The following is a 23932-nucleotide window of genomic DNA, read 5'->3' as shown; positions in this document are numbered from 1 at the left end:
TAGCGTGACGTAGTATTGGTTGTTCTCTATTTTAAAATGTTTCCAATATGACAATGATTTTATATATTCGTACAACATTTAAAATAATTGGAAATTTGTACAAAATATAGTTCAGTTCAAAATGTCAAGGTTTTTGTAGAACTCGTTACAAAATGTCAAGCGGTTTGCAGAATTCTGTACAAAATGTCAAAGGGCTTGTAGAATTCTGCACGAAATCTCAAAGGGTTCGTAGAATTCTGCACGAAATGTCAAAGGGTTTGTAGAATTCTGCACGAAATGTCAAAGGGTTTGTAGAATTCTGTACGAAATGTCAAAGGGTTTGTAGAATTCTGTACGAAATGTCAAAGGGTTTGTAGAATTCTGTACGAAATGTCAAAGGGTTTGTAGTATTCTGCACGAAATGTCAAAGGGTTTGTAGAATTCTGCATGTCAAGAGATTTGTGGAAAACTGCGGAAAATGTCAAGATATTTGTGGAAAACTGGGTTAAATTGTCAAGAGATTTGTGGAAAACTGAGTAAAATGTCAATTGATTTGTGGAAAACTGAGTAAAATGTCAATTGATTTGTGGAAAACTGCGGAAAATGTCAAGATATTTGTGGAAAACTGCGGAAAATGTCAAGATATTTGTGTAAAACTGCGTAAAATGTCAAGATATTTGTGTAAAACTGCGTAAAATGTCAAGATATTTGTGTAAAACTGCGTAAAATGTCAAGATATTTGTGTAAAACTGCGTAAAATGTCAAGATATTTGTGTAAAACTGCGGAAAATGTCAAGATATTTGTGGAAAACTGCGGAAAATGTCAAGAGATTTGTGGAAAACTGCGGAAAATGTCAAGAGATTTGTGGAAAACTGCGGAAAATGTCAAGAGATTTGTGGAAAACTGCGGAAAATGTCAAGAGATTTGTGGAAAACTGCGGAAAATGTCAAGAGATTTGTGGAAAACTGCGGAAAATATCAAAAGATTTGTGGAAAACTGCGTAAAATGTCTAGAGATATGTGGAAAACTGCGCAAAATGTCTAGAGATTTGTGGAAGTTAAAAAGTCAGGAAATAACCTATCAGAAACTGTCAAGAAAATTCATCTTGAATGTTAACGAACTGGAGTTCTGTTATATGTTAACGAACTTGAGATCTGTTATATAACTTAACATGAGAGTCATTATAATCATATTACGGGTACATTATCCCTCTTAAAAAAGAAAAGCGGTTCGAAAATGTTAACTACTAAACATTAAATAAGTACTAATCATAATCACATTATGACGTCGCACTTTCTAAAATTAAAGTGATAGTTTTGTACTTAGTATATATCATTAACAGTTCATGGTCAATGTACCTTAACAAAAAACTTCAAAAAGTGGTCTTTTCTTCCCTAATGCACATCCTTGGTGTATTAAAATACTTTACAAGTTACAACCGGTAAAATAATGAAAAGCTTCAGACTAAACAGGCGGTAACAGGCAATTTATATTTCCCTCTAAAGGGATAGGTGCCTTTTATTTCGAGAACTGTAAGGTTTTGCCAGTTTTAATTACTGTAAAACGTGATAATTAGGCCTAATAAGTTTGTTTATCGTAAGTTCATTAGATATGTTCCGTGATAAAGTTTGTCACTGGTTACAAACTGGAGCTTGTCATGAAGTGATTGAGGTAGGTCATAGATTCAGGTAAAGCGAAGACGCCTGGTGGGGCCCTGTCAAAGGCTTAGTAAGTTCAGACTAAATAGGACCTAGATGGAAGTCCTGCAAAATTAACCACCCACCGAGTGTAGGACTTCAATTCTCGCTTGTCGTTCTCGAACTAGCTCTCATTGAGTCTCTAAGATTACGAGATATAAGTAGCGTCATGCTTATGGAACATATCTTATAAACTTATGGTTTTAATTGAAAATGAATATATTCAAAAACTGATAATAAAATGTGCCATAGCCCGTCGTTTGACTGGGTAATAATATCGTAATCGTAAACAACAAGTTTTGATAGTTTTAAATACTGGAAAGTGGAAAATGTGTAAATAAGGCCTAAATAGTTAATTTTGTTATTTGAAAACCTAAAATACTTCAAATAAAACTGTAAGAAAAATAGACCGCTTGAAAGCGTGATGACGTCATATTTGAGTCGCCTTATAGAGTAATACCTTTCATTCCCATATATGGCAACGTCATAACCCCCTATCTCTTCTTACATTAGTGATATCCCCCATTATGGGGGTAAATAGTATTCTCTCTTACAAAGTTGCCCCCAACGTTGGGGAAACACAGTTCACTCCCCCTTTTCTACAGAAATTACTCTGTAGTGGAAAATATTTGTATTGATTGACTTATATGATACAATCCTTGATTTGAACGGATTCATGCTCATAAGAACATAGGGCACGAGATATTCTGTCCCTGTCCTAGCATACTTGGTGTAGGTTCGCGTCACTTCATTCCGCCATTTATGACGGTGTGCAGCAACTATATAGATTGTAGAAATGTATGCTTTTAGACACGTGACATAAATATTAGCAGACGAATCTTCTCAACCAAGTATGCGAGGATGGTACCAGAGGATAAAGCTATTGCCCCATGTTCTTATCAGCATGAATCCGTTCTTGCTTGTATGATACTATCCCTTTAAATGCATCCACGTATAAAACTTTTATTTTTAAACTTTAGCGCGCCAATTTTTCCCGCCCTTAACCTTCCTTTTGGATGGTGAGCGGGTGGGTGGGTTAATGCTTTCTTTTGAATTCAAGAACAATACTAGGAAAAAATAACCGACAAAATACTGCGGTGGAAATATAAAAATACCGCTGCCATAGTTGACTCCTAACACCGAGATCGCCGCCATTAGAAAAACCAGTTCTACGGAGAATACCAATAAGAGCCAAATGTTTCCTTATCCCCAAAAAGACAAAATCATGTTTCAAGTTTTCAACGGGGAAAGAAATTAAGAATTCGATTTTTAAAATTATAATAAAATTCACTTCGATATTGTAAAGGGGCATTGAATTACGTTGTAAACTGTAGACGGGGTTGTTTTTTGCTTTGACGTTATAGGCCCTTTCGTCGCTTTCGATGTGGTAAAAATGGGATAGGTAACATTCAGTATCGGGACATACAAGGGGGTTGATCCCTTGTCGTCTCTGCACACTCATGATTTAAAAAGACTACAGCGCAGGCTTTAAAGTGGATGGAAGGCAAAAGTGTCTTTCCCTCTTAGTGGGCTATTAGAAAAGGGGTTCTGTTTCAGTGCAATTGCTACTTGACTGTAGAAAATGGGGTCTTTTTCACTGCACTTGCTACTTGAATGTAGAAAAGTGGCAGTGTTTCACTGCAATTGCTCAGGGCTTGAATGTAGAAAAGTGGCAGTGTTTCACTGCAATTGCTCAGGGCTTGAATGTAGAAAAGTGTTACTGTTTCACTGCAATTGCTGAGGGCTTGAATGTAGAAAAGTGGTACTGTTTCACTGCAATTGCTGAGGGCTTGAATGTAGAAAAGTGGTACTGTTTCACTGCAATTGCTACTTCAATGTAGAAAAGTTGTTCCTGTTTCACTGCAATTGCTACTTCAATGTAGAAAAGCTGTTCCTGTTTCACTGCAATTGCTACTTCAATGTAGAAAAATTGTTCCTGTTTCACTGCAATTGCTACTTCAATGTAGAAAAGTTGTTCCTGTTTCACTGCAATTGCTACTTGATTGTAGAAAAGGGGTTCTGTTTCACTGCAATTGCTACTTGATTGTAGAAAAGGGGTTCTGTTTCACTGCAATTGCTACTTGATTGTAGAAAAGGGGTTCTGTTTCACTGCAATTGCTACTTGATTGTAGAAAAGTGGTTCTGTTTCACAGCAATTGCTACTTGATTGTAGAAAAGTGGTTCTGTTTCACAGCAATTGCTACTTGATTGTAGAAAAGTGGTTCTGTTTCACAGCAATTGCTACTTGATTGTAGAAAAGTGGTTCTGTTTCACAGCAATTGCTACTTGATTGTAGAAAAGTGGTTCTGTTTCACAGCAATTGCTACTTGATTGTAGAAAAGTGGTTCTGTTTCACAGCAATTGCTACTTCAATGTAGAGAAGTGTTACTCTTTCACTGCAATTACGACTTGGATGTAGAAAAATGGTTCTTTTTCACTTCAATTGCTCATGACTTGAAAGTATGAAAGTGCTTATCTTAATTTGAATTTCACTGTCCCTTTATTGTAAGATCCTTAGTTCTTCTTTCTTTCTTTCTTGATGCTAAAATTAGATAATATTATATTCTTCTTGTCTGACCGTAGCTACGGCTTATGATGATGATGGCAAGCCTGTTTCCCAAATAATTCTTCCCTCGTTTAAAAAAAAAGAAATGGGGCGGTACGTAAGACTAAGACTAACGTCGTCTGCCATTTCGTTTTGCGCTGGCGCGTGGAAAGAGAAAGCGAATTGAAAGTAAAATTATGCCAGTGTTACTTCAGCGGCTATTGACACGGAAAAAAAACTACGAGCTGAGAATAGAATCATCGCTTTAAAAAAAGACTCCCTATGCCTTGGATTTACTTTTTATGGGAAATTTATATTTTTTATTTGTTTTTGGTTATATAATTTTTTTCGGACCCTCGCGCATCGTTCGCGCCTATTTATAGAATTTGAAAAAGTCAAAATAATTAGCATATAAGAAGTTGTTATTTTTATTTAGTATTATTATTATTATTTTTTTTCTAGGGTCAAAATTAACTTAGCAAATTTGAATGTGGTTTATGATTGAGTGATCTGTATCATATACTTAAAATGTTTTTTTTTTGGAAAATAGAATTTTTACGTATTTGAGATAGATTTTGGTTAATGTGAAAATTTTGGGGTGTATTTTGGTTTATTTAATGTGAAAATTTTGGGGTGTATTTTGGTTTATTTAATGTGAACCTTTTGAGGTGTCTTTTGGTTTATTTAATGTGAACATTTTGGGGTATATTTTGGTTTATTTAATGTGAATATTTTGAGGTATATTTTGGTTTATTTATTGTGAACATTTTGAGGTAGCTTTTGGTTTATTTAATGTGAACATTTTGAGGTAGATTTGGCTTATTAAGGAATGCGTCAGATGGATTCACTCTTATAATAAAAAGTTTGAAGGTATTATTATTTAACTTTTAAGGTAAATTCTGGCTTATTATTTAATTTTTAAGGTAAATTTGGCTTATTATTTGACTTTTAATGTAAATTTAGGTTTATTATTTGACTTTGAAGTTACATTTTGGCTTATTATTTAACTTTGAAGTTACATTTTGGCTTATTATTTAACTTTGAAGTTAAATTTTGGCTTATTATTTGACTTTGAAGTTAAATTTTGGCTTATTATTTGACTTTGAAGTTAAATTTTGGCTTATTATTTGACTTTGAAGTTAAATTTTGGCTTATTATTTGACTTTGAAGTTAAATTTTGTCTTATTATTTAACTTTTAAGTTAAATTTTGGCTTATTATTTAACTTTTAAGTTAAATTTTGGCTTATTATTTAACTTTTAAGTTAAATTTTGGCTTATTATTTAACTTTTAGTTAAATTTTGGCTTATATAGTTCTCGTTTTGAGGCCGATTTAAGGCTTATACCATAAACTGAAAATATTTTCAGATACTCAATTACAAATGGAAAATTAGAGATATAAATCCTCCCTAGAAACTTTAGACAGCTTGTCTTAGCAACGAACCATTTTCGAAATTTTTAAGCATAAATCTGAAATACGGTAAAAATGGTATCTAAAATAATAGCCACTTGAGTTTAAAAACATCCACTTTAAAATTATCTATTGAAATATGTGCCACGGATATAGTTATTTATTATCAAAAAATATAGTTCAATGCTAATACAATTCAAAAGAGCTCAATTTGAATAATGAATTATTCCCTTCCATAAAAATAGGCTACGTAGTATGCCAATTTAATCTTCAAAGTTAAAGGAAATATTAAAGCTGTATTTCCATTGTTTTATAATGAAACGATTCTCGCAAAAAACAGTACTTTAAAAAGGATGAAATTTATTTAATTTTGTAAACGAGCTACAACTGTATAAACAAAACAATTCATTGTTTTCTAAATTTCTAAGGATTGGGGAAAGAGCTTAATTTCAAAACTTGCCCCAAATTCAAGGAGTGAATGTTTAAAAATTTTAAACCTTTTTCGAGGAATTAATTATACAAAATCCGTTAGTAGCGTTATATAATGTCCAATTAATCGTTTAAATATTGATACTACGGCGCCATCTATTAGTGAAATGACTTACTTTGACGGAAATTGCTTTAATTGTTTCGACACAGATTGAAATCTCTAGACCAAGAAATTGGATAAATATCCTTGATTGAATTTTGTCTAAAGACCTTCGGTAAATAAGTATGCCGTGGGAAATAGATTTAGTTAACTAGGTTTTATACGATTTGATTTAGGCGAATCTACATGGTATTTGTCATTACACAATTAAGTGTTGGAGACTTTTGATTATAAGCTTATTTGTTGTTATTTGTGTAGGAATAAATAGTCTATTTTATGCACTGGATAATTGGGGGTCTGTGCAAAGGATTAAGAATAACCTTGGGTTTATGCAATTTCTAAAGGAATAATCCGGTGTTTTATGCATTTTCTAAAGAATAACCCGGTGTTTTATGCAATTTCTAAAGAATAACCCGGTGTTTTATGCAATTTCTAAAGAATAACCCGGTGTTTTGTGCAATTTCTAAAGAATAACCCGGTGTTTTGTGCAATTTCTAAAGAATAATCCGGCTTTCTGTGCAATTTCTAAAGAATAATCCGGCTTTCTGTGCAATTACTAAAGAATAATCCGGCGTTTTATGCAATTTCTAAAGAATAATCCGGCGTTTTATGCAATTTCTAAAGAATAATCCGGCGTTTTATGCAATTTCTAAAGAATAATCCGGCGTTTTATGCAATTTCTAAAGAATAATCCGGCGTTTTATGCAATTTCTAAAGAATAATCCGGCGTTTTATGCAATTTCTAAAGAATAATCCGGCGTTTTATGCAATTTCTAAAGAATAATCCGGCGTTTTATGCAATTTCTAAAGAATAATCCGGCGTTTTATGCAATTTCTAAAGAATAATCCGGCGTTTTATGCAATTTCTAAAGAATAATCCGGCGTTTAATACAATTTTGAAAAAATAACCTGGTGTTTTATGCAATTTCCAAAGAAGAACCTGAGTTTTTGTGCAATTTCGAAAGAAGTGCTTGGAGTTTTATACAATTTAGAAAGAAGAACTATGGCATAACCTTCTAGACTTATACATACATAAACTTATATGAAACATTGATTAAACATGCTACCTAGTACTATTAAAATACACCAAAGTTCTATGAACTTCCATAAAAGTTATTAAAGGAAAGGGTTTTTTTCAACACTGATTTGAAAAATTCGCATCATGCCTTCGGGAAGTGTTAAAAAAGGTTGAAATCTGATATACCTATAATTTTAAAAATCATTAAGACTATCACCGTTTATGATTCCATGAATTGCTATGTCTAACGTAATTATTAGATAATGGGAACCTCTTTGCAATAAGCACAGGACTTTGACACTCTGGTTACTTTGTCCTCTTTCAAACAACTTCTTTAGAATACGTCAAAGAGGGTTTTCCCAATTTCCAATGTACGAAACACACTCTAATGACGTTCACGCTTTCATCCCCCCTTTCACACCGTTGACGTCTTGTTGAAATCATAGATATATGGTTAATTCATGAGGACTAGCTTCTATTTTTAAATGGCGCTAGATGGCAACCCCTACTAGGCCTAAATGTACTCTGGCAGACTTTCATTGCTGCACAGTGCGCAACATTTTTCACGAACGTACTAAACCATCTCACCTCAAAACAAGTAACTTTATCGACCGCAACGGGAAGCTTTCATGCACCTGTAACTTGCGACATCCTTTGTAATTGTTTTCTGTTTTTTGTTTCAAATAAACCAAGGTGCTCAAAGAGTAAATACTTAGTTTTAAAATTCATAATTTCGGGTGTATCTTAATGATTTTCTCAAATTAGTGTGAAGAAACTCTCTAATCGTTCACGTAATCTATTTTGTTGAACAATAGCTTGTTTTTTTTCCTTGTATAACTATTAATTTAGCCCAAGGTCTTTCAGAAAGATTGGATAATACTGTCTAGTCTGTGAAAAAGAAACCTTTTTGCCAATTTAAATCTCCCGCTTAAATTGAGTTCAAAATTGTACGTATTGATGGCGCTAGTGGTATCACAACTTAATAAGTGGTTTGCCGGTACCCCTATGACCCCTACATGAACCGTAGGCGATACTGTTGTCTGCTTCTAGTGCTGAGTGACGACGTTCGGCATTCGGTAATGTTGTGTTAATTGTTAAGGAAGTTTGAAAAGTTTTTAGCTTAATAGCTAGTAAATTAGTTATTGCCAAACCTCCATTAGTTCTTTGAAGATTAAAAGGTACTATTCATTAATATTTTTCTAATTTAAAAGCAAATTTTACTGAAAGTTTAAAATGAATTCGCGAAAGTGAGTCATTTAATTCTAAATTTTCTAAGCCTTGGCTTTTGTAAACGCTCTTCATCAATCACTTAAATCTGATTTATTTGCACAAATCTTATCTTAAAATTGTTCAGTTTTTGTTTTTGAGTACTTCGATATCCTCCTAGACCTTATATTATCGTTAGAAATAAGGCCTTCTCAAGTTCATGAGAAGTAAAGTACGTTTTTGTGTGTTTTTAAACAGATTTAATTTCTGCTTAACACGATTCTGTCAGAGTGACAATGCCTCCAATTAAATGGGACAACCTTTTTACTTACGATACACTTGTACATGCCACAGCTGGGGCTTCAGTACGTGAATATTATTTTAATTAATATTTGATTCTCTGCATTGTATAAAATGATATGTTTATTCTCTATAAAATAGGGTGCCCTTACTGCAATGACAGTTTTCTTTCCATTAGACACTATAAGATCTCGCCTACAAGGTAGGCAACTCTTTCTCTAGAAACACTCAAGTCACTTGAAAGCTTCTGTAGTCTTTAGGGGTTTAGCTAATAGCTGTTTGCCCAATCAGTAAATGTTTGTGTCATTGGACTTTGATTGGCCAACTTAAGTTATCGTAGAAATTTTGCAAACAAAGAAGAAATCTTTCAAGGGATGCAAATGTTTAACAGGGTTCATACAAACCAGGAGAACCTGAATTTCAGGGAAATTATTGACTAAAAACTTAGAGAAATAAATTATTGACTTAAAAACTCAGGGAAATTAATTGTTGACTAAAAAACTCAGGGAAAGTCCTGGGAAATAAATTGTTGACTAAAAAACTCAGGGAAAGTCCTGGGAAATAAATTGTTGACTAAAAAACTCAGGGAAAGTCCTGGGAAATAAATTGTTGACTAAAAAACTCAGGGAAAGTCCTGGGAAATAAATTGTTGACTAAAAAACTCAGGGAAAGTCCTGGGAAATAAATTGTTGACTAAAAAACTCAGGGAAAGTCCTGGGAAATAAATTGTTGACTAAAAAACTCTGGGAAAGTCCTTATAAATTAATTGTTGACTAAAACTAAGGGGAAAGTCCTTATAAATTAATTGTTGACTAAAACTCAGGGAAAGTCCTGGGAAATAAATTGTTGACTAAAAAACTCAGGGAAAGTCCTGGGAAATATACATTGTTGACTAAAACACTCAGGGAAATATACATTATTGACTTAAAATCTCAGGGAAATATACATTATTGTCTTAAAAACTCAGGGAAACATACATTATTGTCTTAAAAACTCAGGGAAACATACATTATTGTCTTAAGAACTCAGGAAAACATACATTATTGTCTTAAGAACTCAGGAAAACATACATTATTGTCTTAAAAACTCTGGGAAATATACATTATTGACTTAAAAACTTAGGGAAATATACATTATTGACTTAAAAACTCAGGGAAATGTACATTGTTGACTAAAAAACTCAGGGAAACATACATTATTGTCTTAAAAACTCAGGGAAATGTACATTATTGTCTTAAAAACTCAGGGAAATGTACATTATTGGCTTAAAAAATTAGGGAACCATACATTATATTGACTTAAAATAATTTATTGAGCAGGGAAATTTGTGAGGCTCGAGTTGTATGAACCCTGTTTAATTAAGAAAGTTGACATTATATTAAAAGTTAAAACCCAAAATATAATAATTATAAACTTACAGTTGAAGATGGTAGAAAATCGAAGCATACATTAACAATGTTACACGAATTAATCAGAGAGGAAGGAGTGTAAGACAACTAATTATAATTTTAATCATACAAGCACTCGTTTTTAATTAGGGTTTTTTAAATCCATTAATGTAGGGAAGCTCTTTATCGCGGACTTGGTCCAGTTTTAACGAGTATATGTACCTCAAATTTTGTCTACTTTTATACGTTTCACGGTTTGCGAGCCGTTTTTAGCAAACCAGATAAACATACTGTGATGCAGGACTTGGCATTGGCTTCTTTGGCCGGTGTTATTAACGTTTTGTCCACAACACCCTTATGGGTTGTTAATAGTCGAATGAAGATGCAAGGAGCTAAATTGACAGAGGAGGATAAAGAGAGGATGAGACGTTATCCTCATTATAAGGGAACTATTGGTATGGCTTCAAAAGTACATGGATTCAAAGAGATCTAAAAAATAATTAAATTCGTTAATTGATTGAAAAAACAAGAAATCTTAGTAGTATTTGAAGACTTAAAGTAAGGTTTCATCACTCGGAAATTCGGGCTTGATCACTCGGAAATTCGGGCTTGATCACTCGGAAAATTCGGGCTTGATCACTCGGAAATTCGGGCTTGATCACTCGGAAATTCGGGGTTTGATCACTCGGAAATTCGGGGTTTGATCACTCGGAAATTCGGGGTTTGATCACTCGGAAATTCGGGGTTTGATCACTCGGAAATTCGGGGTTTGATCACTCGGAAATTCGGGCTTGATCACTCGGAAATTCGGGGTTTGATCACTCGGAAATTCGGGGTTTGATCACTCGGAAATTCGGGGTTTGATCACTCGGAAATTCGGGGTTTGATCACTCGGAAATTCGGGGTTTGATCACTCGGAAATTCGGGGTTTGATCACTCGGAAATTCGGAGTTTGATCACTCGGAAATTCGGGGTTTGATCACTCGGAAATTCGGGGTTTGATCACTCGGAAATTCGGGGTTTGATCACTCGGAAATTCGGGGTTTGATCACTCGGAAATTCGGGTTTGATCACTCGGAAATTCGGGATTGATCACTCGGAAATTCGGGATTGATCACTCGGAAATTCGGGATTGATCACTCTGAAAATTCGGGATTGATCACTCTGAAAATTCGGGATTGATCACTCTGAAAATTCGGGTTTGATCACTCGAAAATTCGGGTTTGATCACTCTGAAAATTCGGGTTTGATCACTCTGAAACTGATGCGTTATCACTTAATTTCTTGGACCAAAGTGCTCTATATGTGTGTAGTTTGCAAAGTTTTTGGAGAATAGAAAATTTTCAGATCTCTTTAATATTCATTGATTTGGAATTACAACTTCAGTAACACGATAATTGTCTAAATTTAAGATGGTTTAATCAAGATTGCATCTACCGAAGGCATTCCCGCATTATGGAGCGGAACCCTGCCTTCATTAGCTCTAGTCAGTAACCCTTCGATACAATTCATGGTTTATGAATTTTTGAAACGCCACGCTCAAGCTAATTTGGAAACCAAAGTATTTAATGATCCATAAAATACTTTAAGTGCAATTACAATAATGGCAATTTTGTGATGTAGGAATTGGGTGGTGTGACGATATTTTTGGTAGGAGCTATGGCTAAAAGCATAGCGACTATTATGACTTATCCATTGCAGATATTGCAGTCCAAATTAAGAGTAATTACCAATTATGGTGATGGTTTTTTATAGTTTTCGGTGCTGAAATAGGATTACTGTGTATTTTAGTATGGCAATGATGAGTTGAGAAAGAAAACTTTGTTGGAGATGCTGGCTCATATTATTAAGTAAGTTGTACGTCTATTGATCACATGATCAGCAATTGAATCAACAGGCCATATATCCAGTATTATGGGCTGAGGTTTTATACTATGGGTTGAAATTGCACTTGCTTGCTTTTAATATGATACATAGTTTGTGTATGTGCTGTTTATTGCACATACATGCGTGTTTATGTTGCATTGTTGATGGGTTATCATACAATTGGGAGGCATCTGTCGTATCTGCATTGTTGATGGGCGATCATACAATTGGGAGACATGTGTTGTATCTGCATTGTTGATGGGTGATCATACAATTGGGAGACAGGTGTTGTATCTGCATTGTTGATGGGCGATCATACAATTGGGAGATAGGTGTTTTATCTGCATAGGTGATGGGCTATCATACAATTGGGAGACATGTGTTGTATCTGCATCGTTGATGGGTGATCATACAATTGGGAGACAGGTGTTGTATCTGCATCGTTGATGGGTGATCATACAATTGGGAGACAGGTGTTGTATCTGCATTGTTGATGGGTGATCATACAGTTGGGAGACAGGTGTTTCATCTGCATTGTTGAGTGATCATACAATTGGGAGACATGTGTTGTATCTGCATTGTTGAGTGATCATACAATGGGAGGCATGTTTGTATTTGCATTAAGCTGTTGGTTGTAATGTTAGATGTTACATTGTAGCAGGGTTCGTACGGAACCTGGATAACCTGGATAAGTCAGGGATATGGAAAATAGGGGAAAAAGTCAGGGATTTAAAACATTTTCCTAAAAAGTCAGGGATATGTCAGGGATTTTGTTTGGCATATCAAACCATTCTTCATGCAATGCTAAATATGAGCCAGGTGTAATTATGAAGTTGGCTCTGGTAAACACCTTAAAATGGTCAGGGATATAGGCAACATTTGGTCAGGGATAACCTGGAAAAGTCAGGGATTTTCAATGTAAAAATTTCGTACGAACCCTGTGTAGGTGCATAAGCTGTTGATCGTAATTTTAGATATTACATTGTAGGTGCATAAGCTGTTGATCGTAATTTTAGATATTACATTGTAGGTGCATAAGCTGTTGATCATAAAAGAGAGCATTGATGCATAAACTGTTAATTATAAATGTAGTAGGAACTTGTCGGTGCATAAACTCATGTTCATAAATGGAGACCTTAGTGTAGGTGCATACATTTATGTTCATAAAATTTGAACATGCTCACTTACATAAGCAAGCTGCTTATCACTACTCTTTGTAGTGCTTACAAAATGTAAATAATGGGTAAAATTTGAGTATTGTTACATGATATAGAAGTAAAAGTAACTTTAGAGAAAAAAACAATGGAGGAAATTTGCGAAAAACAAAATTTCCATATATTATCATATCTTTCATTGTAGAAAATATTCCTCCACTCCCCTCCATTTAAAAATTGCTCGCTGTGACATACATTTCCCAATTGAAGAAAATGTTTCTTTTTCTCTCTCCTCTCTCTCTCTCTCTCTCTCTCTCTCTCTCTGTTCTTCCTCTTTTCTCTCTTAACACGTAATAGACAACAGGGATTTCAAGGATTGTACAAAGGCCTGGAGGCTAAATTAATGCAGACTGTGATGACTGCCGCTCTTATGTTTCTCTGTTATGAGAAAATTGTCGCTTTTGTCTTTCAAATTCTGAAAGGATCAAAGCCTGGACATCCAGCCAAATAATGTGGGATCTTATATTAGTGTATTAGAAAAAAAAACATATTTTATAAATAATCGATTATATACAGCTAGGTTGATCCATTAATTGAAAATGTTTAAGCTTGAATATGGAAGTTGATCGAGATTTAGTTTCCCAGTTGATCAAGTTGGGATTATCGCGTGTTGATCAATTTAGTCAAGTTGGAATTATCACGTGTTGTTCAATTTAGTTAAGTTGAAATGATCGCGTGTTGATCAATTTGGTCAAAATCAAATTTCCGGTCTTGATCAATTTGGTCAAAATCAAATTTCCGGTCTTGATCAATTTGGTCAAAATCAAATTTCCGGTCTTGATCAATTTGGTCAAAATCAAATTTCCGGTCTTGATCAATTTGGTCAAAATCAAATTTCCGGTCTTGATCAATTTGGTCAGAATAAAATTTTGGTCTTGATCAATTTGGTCAAAATGAAAAATTTCCGGTCTTGATCAATTTGGTCAGAATAAAATTTTGGTCTTGATCAATTTGGTCAAAATGAAAAATTTCCGGTCTTGATCAATTTGGTCAAAATGAAATTTCCGGTCTTGATCAACTTGGTCAAAATGAAATTTCCGGTCTTGATCAACTTGGTCAAAATGAAATTTCCGGTCTTGATCAATTTGGTCAAAATGAAATTTCCGGTCTTGATCAATTTGGTCAAAATGAAATTTCCGGTCTTGATCAATTTGGTCAAAATGAAATTTCCGGTCTTGATCAACTTGGTCAAAATGAAATTTCCGGTCTTGATCAATTTGGTCAAAATAAAAATTTCGGTCTTGATCAATTTGGTCAAATTAAGAAATTTCGGTCTTGATCAATTTGGTCAAAATAAAAAATTTCGGTCTTGATCAATTTGGTCAAAATAAAAAAAAATTCGCTCTTGATCAATTTGGTCAAAATAAAAAAAAATTCGCTCTTGATCAATTTGGTCAAAATAAAAAAAAATTCGCTCTTGATCAATTTGGTCAAAATAATAAAAAATTTTTGTCTTGATCAATTTGGTCAAAAAAAATTTTTGTCTTGATCAATTTGGTCAAAATAAAATTTTTGGTCTTGATCAATTTGGTCAAAATAAAAAAAAATTCGGTCTTGATCAATTTGGTCAAAATAAAAAAAAATTCGGTCTTGATCAATTTGGTCAAAAAAAAATTCGGTCTTGATCAATTTGGTCAAAATAAAAAAAAATTCGGTCTTGATCAATTTGGTCAAAAAAAATTTTTCGGTCTTGATCAAGCTTTACTTTTGGTGTTGATCAACTTGATCAAGGTGAAACTTACGATACGATTAACTTCAAAAATTACTAAATCTGTGAGAAAGTGGAATTAAAAACCAGTGCAGAAACCAAAAATCCATTTTCTCATGGACTGTAATTAAAGCTTCCATATTTTCATTTGTCAACCAATATCAAAGTATTGTTTGTATGTCAAGGGGGTATTATTACAGTTTGCGGCTATATTTATTTACAAATTCAGATGCTTATATCTATAGATAAATCTGACTTTACGTAAATCATATATTCAAATATTTTATACATCTACTCGAATTATAACGTTCATATCGAAAATTATTCAAATTTGTTTATCCTTCTTTTTTGGCATTAAGAAAATTTTCGAACAAAATATGTATATTTGAAACTTTTTTGTTTATAAAAACTTTTTGGTACAAAAATAATTGTTTCAATTATTCAATTACATCCGAACGTAGATGTAGTAAATCAATTTAAAAAAGGAGACTTACATTTGGTAATTTAGGGACAAGGGAATGGTACATAGCGCCACGGGGCGACTAAGTTACTAAAACAAGGAAAGAATTATGATTAGGTAGTATTAACATCTACGTGCGTGTTAGCATAGCTTCGAAAAATAAGGGAGAGGGAGAAGCCGCCTAATGCTAACAGAACTCGTATCTAGCGGGAAGGGGTTGAAAACGGGGGTATGAAATACTATGTTCTCTCTCTCTCTCTCTCTCTCTACCTTGGGTCATTCGGTGGATCATTGAGCATGCGCGAAGTGACATCACGAATAGTCGCTACATGAGATAAAAAATTTGGATTTTGCGCAGTAGAGCTCGCGGTAGCCTGGGCGATACTATCCCCGTTGGCTGGGAAATTTACTTCCCCCACCCAAAAGAGAGACACCTCGCGCTATTCACGCGGCATTTCCCTCTCTCGGAAAATAAAACTTAAAATTCGGATTGGATAAGAATAGAAAATCGTTGCCGCTCTGGCGCACCGCATAGAAATTTCATCAAAACTACATGAAACTAGCGTCTGCTTCATTCTCCAGCTCACGATAGTGTAGAAACAGTTTTACAAAACGTCGAGGCGGTTTACGGCTTGGGGTTGGAGCTTTGAACCTGAAAGAACACTATTATCAAAGCTGTGATTGCCGCAGCTCTTCTATAAAAGCCAGATCAACAAATATTTCTGAAACGGGAAATATATTTGAACAGTTAATCAGGGAACCTCGGTTTTCGTGTTACTCCTTACTCGAGGCATACATACAAACGGACTGACACACGAAACCGCAACCTATAACCTAGGTTATAACGCCATAGTTGTATAAACACTTCTACAAAGACAAGATGTAACCTGGGTTTCCAAAGCAACTACTGCCTATAATTTAACAGTTCCTTAAAAACCTTGGTTTTCGTGTTTGGCGAGGTAAACATACAAACAGACTGACACACAAATCAGCAACCTATAACCTAGGTTATAACGCCATAGTAGTATAAACACTTCTACAAGACAAAACAACTCCTGCCTATATTTAAACAGTTCCTTAAAAACCTTAGTTTTCGTGTTTACTCGAGGTATACATACAAACAGACTGACACACGAAACAGCAACGTATAACCTAGGTTATAGCGCCATAGTTGTATAAACACTTCTACAAGACAAAACAACTCCAGCCTATATTTAAACAGTTCCTTAAAAACCTTGGTTTTCGTGTTCGTCGGGACATACAAACAGACTGACACACGACAAATCAGCCTATAATCTACGTTCGTTTTAAACGATGTACTCATTTTCCTAGCTTTAGTTTGATGCTATTAGATGTCGCCATTGACTTGGCAGACACTTTGTCTCTTATCTGTTATGTTGATCGTCTACCCTCCCGCCGAATTGACGTTTTAAAAAAAAAAAAAAATCTTTCATTCCCTGTTGTGTTCTTTTAAAGAAAGAAAAATTTCTATATATTGTGTCGCCATCGCCGTCGGGTCTTCTGGCCATAATATATTTTCGCACTTTGACCGATGAAAAGGCTATTGTATGGAATTGGCGCCTTTATTGTGTACAATTTTGTCTGACAGTCTGCCGCCGCCATTTTAGCCCAAGGTGTGAAAATACTCATATTCATGAGATTACTCCATTTCCGGTACGTGCCCCGAGAGGGAGTTCTATTGTGTTCCCTAGGAGGCTGAAATTCAGTAAAACACTTTTCTTCCTTTTAGACTTTAGAGGGAAACGCTTCCGAATCTTCTGAAGTCTTTTAGGGGTTAGCAATAATGGTACACCTATTGAAAATGAACCATTTTTAGGATGTCGCGTTTGTAATAGGAATTTGACGGGGTGCTTAAATGTGATCATAAGCCTATTATCTGAAGCAAGGTGTATAAAATAATTCAGTAAAACACTTTTCTTCCTTTTAGACTCTATAGTTTAGAGAAGAACGCTTCCGAATCTGAAGTCTTTTAGGGGTTAGCAATATGGTACAGCTATTGAAAATGATGCATTTTTAGGATGTCGCGTTTGTAATAGGAATTTGATGGGGTGCTTAAATGTGATTATAAGCCTATTATCTGAAGCTGGGTATATAAAATACTTGTTTTCTTAATTATGTGAAACCCAATTGACACAAAATATACTTGATAGTACATTATTTTAATATTTTTCGGAAATCATTCCTTTTGGGTGCAAAATCTCCTGACCTCCATTTGTATTTTGTTAGTCCAACTTGTTTGAATAGACTACCATACTATAAGGGTTTATGGTGGTACATAAGGGGTTATTTCTTTTGTGAAACATTTTAGCCCGTTTTGTTGGTCAGACTCGTCAAAATCGGGAGTATTAGAAATGTTTTCACGGATTCGTGGCGCCTGTATTCATTCTTTAAATGAAGTTTAAGTACGATTTTCATTGAAAGTATTTCCAAGAGGTCAGTCCAAGTGACATGGGGAATACTTAAAACTCCGACTACACTGTGTTAGGATTAGGAAGGGTCGCGGTGAAGTAGCCTGAACTTAATGCCAAAATAGCCAGTGGATTGGTATCCAAGATCAAAGGGGGCGCAAGCGGTTTGTTTTTGCTACCTCTTGTTTGTTGTTTGGGCCATGTTGACGTCAATAAATTACTTATAATTTAAGCTTCTCCCATATCTAACACTTCATTTAATGCAAAATAATTAGCCCTTATGTCGCCTTCAAGTTTTGTTCCAGTTTTTTATTGCCACGTTCTCGCAATGCAAAAACGTTGATTTTGACAATCAGTGTCATTCTATCCCAAGACGTACAGGTCATAGGTCAAACGTTTGACGCTACCTCCACGCCGCCGCCGGTGATATTTATCAGCAAAACTGTACAGATATATGCAAAACTCGGCCCCATTTTGTAAACTGACGGAAGCTTTGAATCTGTCATCGCCAAAACGCTCTTTTTATTGGAATTTTGAGGTTTTCTTGGCAGGATGGGGAACTGGAGGCGGCTCTGTTGCCGGCAGTCATCCTGATCCCAAACACTAGAGAAGGAAGTTGAGGAATAGTCTGAAGAGAGCAAAATAAATCTCTCTTTCTTGTGAAAAAGACCGAAAACCGTCTTTGTCCCTCCTCGCTCCCTTTCGTAATTTTTCCAGCTCTCGCTTAGCCGCTGATTGAGTCGGCAGACGGCTGGGAGACCCGGCAACTTCTTTAAGCCTTGGCTCGCGACGCCAATGTTCTCGCCGCCGCCTTTTGTGTTGACGAGATGAAGCCGCGAAAGAATCGGACCCAGCTGCCGAACCGGCGGCGGTCTCACAGGCGCCGTCCGGAAGACCGCGACCCATCTATTTGGGCTACCATCTTTCTCCCCACACCAGGGGTCGCTAGAAAACTATACCACCATGTATATTAGGGGAGAGAAATGTCTGTGGTGTGGAGCAAATCTATGAAAGGGGAAAGATATATATACGTGGTGGGATTGTTTGTTGTCCAATATGCGCCTTATCAATCGTGAAATTTACACTTCTGGGATTTGTTAGTCGATATTGATGCCTTTGAGTTGTTGTACTTATGAATGTTATTAGAGGTGCACTCCAATTTGTCTTTTCAAAAGTTCTAACTTGTAGATAAGGCGGTTGGGAGTGAAAACTCAACTCTTTTCGTTTTTATCATCAATTCATATTCTGTAAGCGAATGTAGCTATGGCGGCGTAGCCCTGTAAAGTTTTTTAAGTTACTACAGTTTACAAATTTGTCAATTATCGGCTGAGTTTCGTGATTTTTTTACAATTGTTCCTACACTAGGTTATGAACTTTCACCTTGTATTTGAACCCCTAAAGTTCAGTCGAAATTTACCAGACACACGTAGCTAGCTGACAATACGAAATAACTTTCGTGTCTTGTTAATAACGTAGCTAACAAAGAAACCAAAATAAGTTAAATTACAATACAGAGTTTAAAGTAATTGATCCAAAAATCTAGAATTAAAATTGTTCGAGTTTACAACTTTAATTTTTAATTAAGCAGCTGAATTTGAATACAAGTTCTTGTGAACGTCACGAAATTTAAATACAATTAAGTGTTTAGTTTTTCAGTAAGTTTCTTAAGTTCTCTGTTAAGTGACCGATTACCGACTTCATAATGTCACTGAAGACCTAAATTGACATAATGAATAATGACAGATTAAAGAAGAAATCCCCTGAATGACATCAGATATGAATTGAGTTGCAGCATGGATAATCGAAATGACATTAAAGTTTTCCAGATATCTATTAGCGGTATACTTTAGCATTTCGCACGCCAGCTGTCATTTTTATTGTCCTTCTGTCAACAAACAGTGGGGGATCGACAAATACAATAAATATGGTCATGTCTTAATGCGATTCAAGATTTCGGGTCAATCTGTTGATAGAAAAGACAGGAACGTTAGGGCCTAATCAGACGCGCATTGTAATGTTTATTTGGCGAGATAGTTCGGGTAGGAGGCCCACCATGCCACCAATGGTCGCGTGGGCTCCTTAACGAGCATGCGCGCTCTGCCCACGCTGGGGGCCCACACTCTCTGTGTGTGCTAAGAACAACTTACCGTAGCTTCGAATCGAGTAAACCTAGGGATGGCGAATTATGTAGGTGGTACGCCGTAATTTAGTGAATCGAAGAATTTTTCCTTTTTTTTCTGGGAACTACGAAATAAACGGAACGGTGTGTTAAAGTAGACGTGTAAGGTAAAATTATAATTTGCGTAACAGACCAAGATATCCCCAGAAAGCCTGGTTATGTCAAGAAGTTATCAGGATGCCATAAGAACGTTGAATAGATAAGTTTGTAACATTGGCCCTTGGTACTTGGTAGCATGAACTCGTACTTAACTAGAAAATTTTTGCTCTCTTTGAAATACGTTTCTAGCGTGATCGGGAGGCTACAGGGTCAAATATTGACCCTTTTGGAATATTGAAAACACAGGTAACCAGCAGATGGCGCCAGTAAATTTCCAAAAATAAAAACCTCCCTCATATTTTTAAAAAGGATAGCTTTAGCCATCGGGAGGGTACAAGGACAAAGCATGACCAATTTAAAACTTTCGAAACGAGAGGGCGCCAGTTAATGATCAAAATAGTCTCCTCTCTCATATTATGCCAGTGTTACTTTTTTAACGTTCTTATGGTATTTTGGATTCTTTCTTGGTTGTATTTTGAGGTTGCGTTTTCGAAATTATAGTTCAGCTGTTTATACCCATTGAAAAGGAAAACTAAAGAATTTCAAAATCTGGTTCTTCAGTCATTCCGTTTTGTTCACTTATCGCTTTACTTGATATTCTTTACCTCGCATATCCACTTTAAAACCCGCCTTAGTAAATTTAGTACCAGGTAAATAAAACTTTAAACCGGGAAAGCGGATTGTTTTTAATGATACAATCGATTAATGACTGCACGCATTGTCTGGCTGTGGTTTCTTTTTATAACTAACATTTAGGCAATCATTAGCGAAGGGATTATGGGGGTGGGATATGTTACTAAGTTATGGGTAATTATGCCATTTGAAATTGGTCTTACTTTAATTAATAGTCTTTTATGGAGAAGTCGGCTCATTCCTAAATGGACCGTACAACGATTATGGAAATTATTAGAGGGTTTTTCTTTTAAATTATAGTTCTGACGATCAGAGAAAATGATTAAGGTTGTTTTGGGAAAACGCTTGAGAAGTTCGAGTTTGAAGTTATTGTTTCGTTTATTCGTACCAAATTAACATTGTTATTAAAGGTATTGTTCAAAATGCTCGCTCTTGTGCTGTTACACTTTGAACTACTTTACTTTACCAGCTTAGGCACACTTCTACCTCTGAGCGTACTCTTCTACCTCTGAGCGTACTCTTTTACCTTTGAGCGTACTCTTCTACCTTTGAGCGTACTCTTCTACCTTTGAGCGTACTCTTCTACCTTTGAGTGTACTCTTCTACCTTTGAGCGTACTCTTCTACCTTTGAGCGTACTCTTCTACCTCTGAGCGTACTCTTCTACCTTTGAGCGTACTCTTCTACCTTTGAGCGTACTCTTCTACCTTTGAGCCTACTCTTCTACCTTTGAGCCTACTCTTCTACCTTTGAGCCTACTCTTCTACCTTTGAGCCTACTCTTCTACCTTTGAGCGTACACTTCTGCTATCTAAAGGCTCGTTAACGTTCTTTGATTGAAGGCTATTGAAATTGTCTAAACAAGATGGGCACTCATTATGTATTCCATTTTCCTTGTTTTAATGGCCAATCAATGTTTGGAAGCCCTATCTCAGTAACTAAACGTTGTAGATCCCATGTTCTTTGACACTTTTCACTCAGTTTGACCCAAAGAACACTCCCTTTAATTTATGGCAGACTTATCAGAAACACTCTGTTTATAATAACCCTGTGCTTAAAAATTCTGTTTTCTGTCTCTGCATATATTTGCCTTAATTGCGTATTTCAAAACTTTCTCAATTAAAACCACGATCAATCAAGTCACCTTTGGTGGAGAAAAACGGTTTCATTAATAACATCACGAGCTCCTTGATGTTCTTTTCAGTTCATTAAATTTGAACTATGAACTCGCCTTCTGAATTATTAGCGTGTTCGAAGAATATTACAGAACCCTTGGAAATATTTTTACCAACAAAACGTAGTATCTTCGCATAGTCAATACTTTTAGTAATACTTAGTTATAGCTCTTAAAGCGATGTAAAACTTTGGGAAGCACGTAAATTGAACAATTAAACGAGGCCAATTCTTGGCAAAAGTCAAAAAAGCAAAGAAAGTGAAGATTTGACAAATGGATCAGACGGTGTCGGTCGCGCCATTTCAATTTATTTGGCGGGAAAAGAAATGAGGCAAAAAACTATGAAGAGCAGCAGCTCCGTTCTAGGAATGCGGCTCGCGCCAAAATAGGCGTGGTTAACAAATACAATTTTTTTGGAAACATTAGAAGAAGTAGATGAAACATGAAGTACCATATTTAAACTAAAGAGCCTACAGAAAATTCCCCCTCTCTCAGCTTAAAATTCATTGCAGTATTGTCTGGCTCTCTGTGAGTCAATATGGTCCAGTACTGATTCAAACTGAACTGCTGGCCTAAATCTCTGCAATCTCATGACTCATCTACGGATTGGCAACACTGGGGAACGACAAAAACATCCTTTAGTTCAGGTAGAACCGAAGTACATCGGGTTTTTGAGTCGAAAATGTATGTAACTTCAATGGCATTTTACCGTTATGTATATTGTTTACATGTTATGAGTGGATGACCCACTTAAATTTAAGAAGGAACTGAAAGACAATGCTAATTTAATTAAGGGGTCATCCCTAAATCACTCTTAATGTTCATAACTTGTATGAGTATGTAAATGGTGACTCTTAGTTCAAAAGGTCATAGAACGTTTTCAACTGTTTTTGGATCCTACCTCCAGCCTATTTAGAACACCCTATGTATTTGAGAGAGTGGCATGTTTGTTTGTATGCTTGTTCTTTATAAATTCCCTAACTCCTGAACTGCATGACTTGATATCAGTGACACTGGGCAAAGCTATGTTCATTAGAAGTGGTTGAATTGTTCTCAATGTTGGGACGAAGACGAACCCCTAGCCATTATGTTTGTTAAAAACTTCTTATTCTAGACCCTAACCATTTTAGCTTTATGAAAAACCCCTAATTAAGCCTTGTTTTATTAAACATAATAGTTGTAAGACTATTAAGTTAGTTCAAGAAGCGATATCTAGTTTACTAGGGAGAAGTTATATGATGCCTAAGTATTCGCGCGCCATATAGTCCCAGTCCATCTTTCAAAATACAAGGGGGGACGTAAAAGGAGGCCTGGCTATTTCGCCTCTCCTCAGTTGGAAAATATCAAAATACGTAATTTTCGTCATTCGCGTCGCGCTGACGTGAGTTTTCACCCTGTACGTTTGGACTGGAGATAAACTGGGCTAGAAATGTGGCGAATTTATTTACCTTCTCCCTAGTAAACTATATATCGCTTCTTGGTTAGTTAGTGTCTTCATAGAGGGATTGAATGAGTTAGGTTAGATAAACTGGGCTAGAAATGTGGCGAATTTATTTACCTTCTCCCTAGTAAACTAGATATCGCTTCTTGGTTAGTTAGTGTCTTCATAGAGGGATTGAATGAGTTAGGTTAGATAAACAGGGCTAGAAATGTGGCGAATTTATTTACCTCCTCCCTATTAAACTAGATATAGCTCTTTGGTTAGTTTGTGTCTTCATAGAGGAGTTGAATGAGTTATTTTTGACCTAACACCTTTGTGTTAATCAACTTTTGACGTGTCTCCAGTCACGTAACTTCGAAAACGCCAATAATCAACACAGAACTAGGCGAACGTGGTTTCTTATACATATATGTACCAAAGTTTATTTTGTTTAATTTCGGTTTCTTAGAATGTGACGTCTTATAGGCTGCGAAGTTTCATGGGTCGAGACTTGAACGGATGTGAATAAGCGAGGCATTGTTTAATTTGTTAATGATCTCCGTTTTAACGCCACTCTTATGCTAAAAAAATTGGTGTTTAATATTTCATAGCGTTATGT

At 35.5% G+C, this 23932-nt stretch overlaps 1 protein-coding gene across 1 annotated transcript; it reads left to right on the top strand.

The window, feature by feature from the left end:
- Positions 1 to 8262: 8262 nt before the first annotated feature.
- Positions 8263 to 15349, top strand: PMP34 (Peroxisomal Membrane Protein 34). The gene is made up of 9 exons (XM_089855605.1): positions 8263 to 8417; positions 8704 to 8810; positions 8887 to 8947; positions 10166 to 10232; positions 10308 to 10588; positions 11546 to 11694; positions 11757 to 11855; positions 11925 to 11983; positions 13511 to 15349. Exons 2-9 carry the CDS (start codon positions 8742 to 8744, stop codon positions 13662 to 13664), a joined length of 939 nt encoding a protein of 312 aa, XP_089711731.1. The 5' UTR covers positions 8263 to 8417; positions 8704 to 8741; the 3' UTR covers positions 13665 to 15349.
- The last annotated feature ends 8583 nt before the right edge of the window (positions 15350 to 23932 follow it).

The sequence above is a fragment of the Phalangium opilio genome, unplaced genomic scaffold (genome assembly GCF_054372755.1).
Source record: "Phalangium opilio isolate 3A_F unplaced genomic scaffold, DU_Popi_V2 ptg000209l_1, whole genome shotgun sequence".
NCBI classification, from domain to species: domain Eukaryota; kingdom Metazoa; phylum Arthropoda; class Arachnida; order Opiliones; family Phalangiidae; genus Phalangium; species Phalangium opilio.
The sequence above is the reverse complement of the archived record's forward strand: the minus strand, read 5'-3'. Positions and strand labels throughout refer to the sequence as shown.

Coding starts and splice junctions, on each gene's coding strand:
- PMP34 (XM_089855605.1), top strand. CDS start 8,742: ATGCCTCCAATTAAATGGGACAACCTTTTTACTTACGATACACTTGTA. Junction 8,811..8,886: donor ATGCCACAGCTGGGGCTTCA/GTACGTGAATAT, acceptor TCTATAAAATAG/GGTGCCCTTACTGCAATGAC. Junction 11,856..11,924: donor TATTGCAGTCCAAATTAAGA/GTAATTACCAAT, acceptor TGTGTATTTTAG/TATGGCAATGATGAGTTGAG.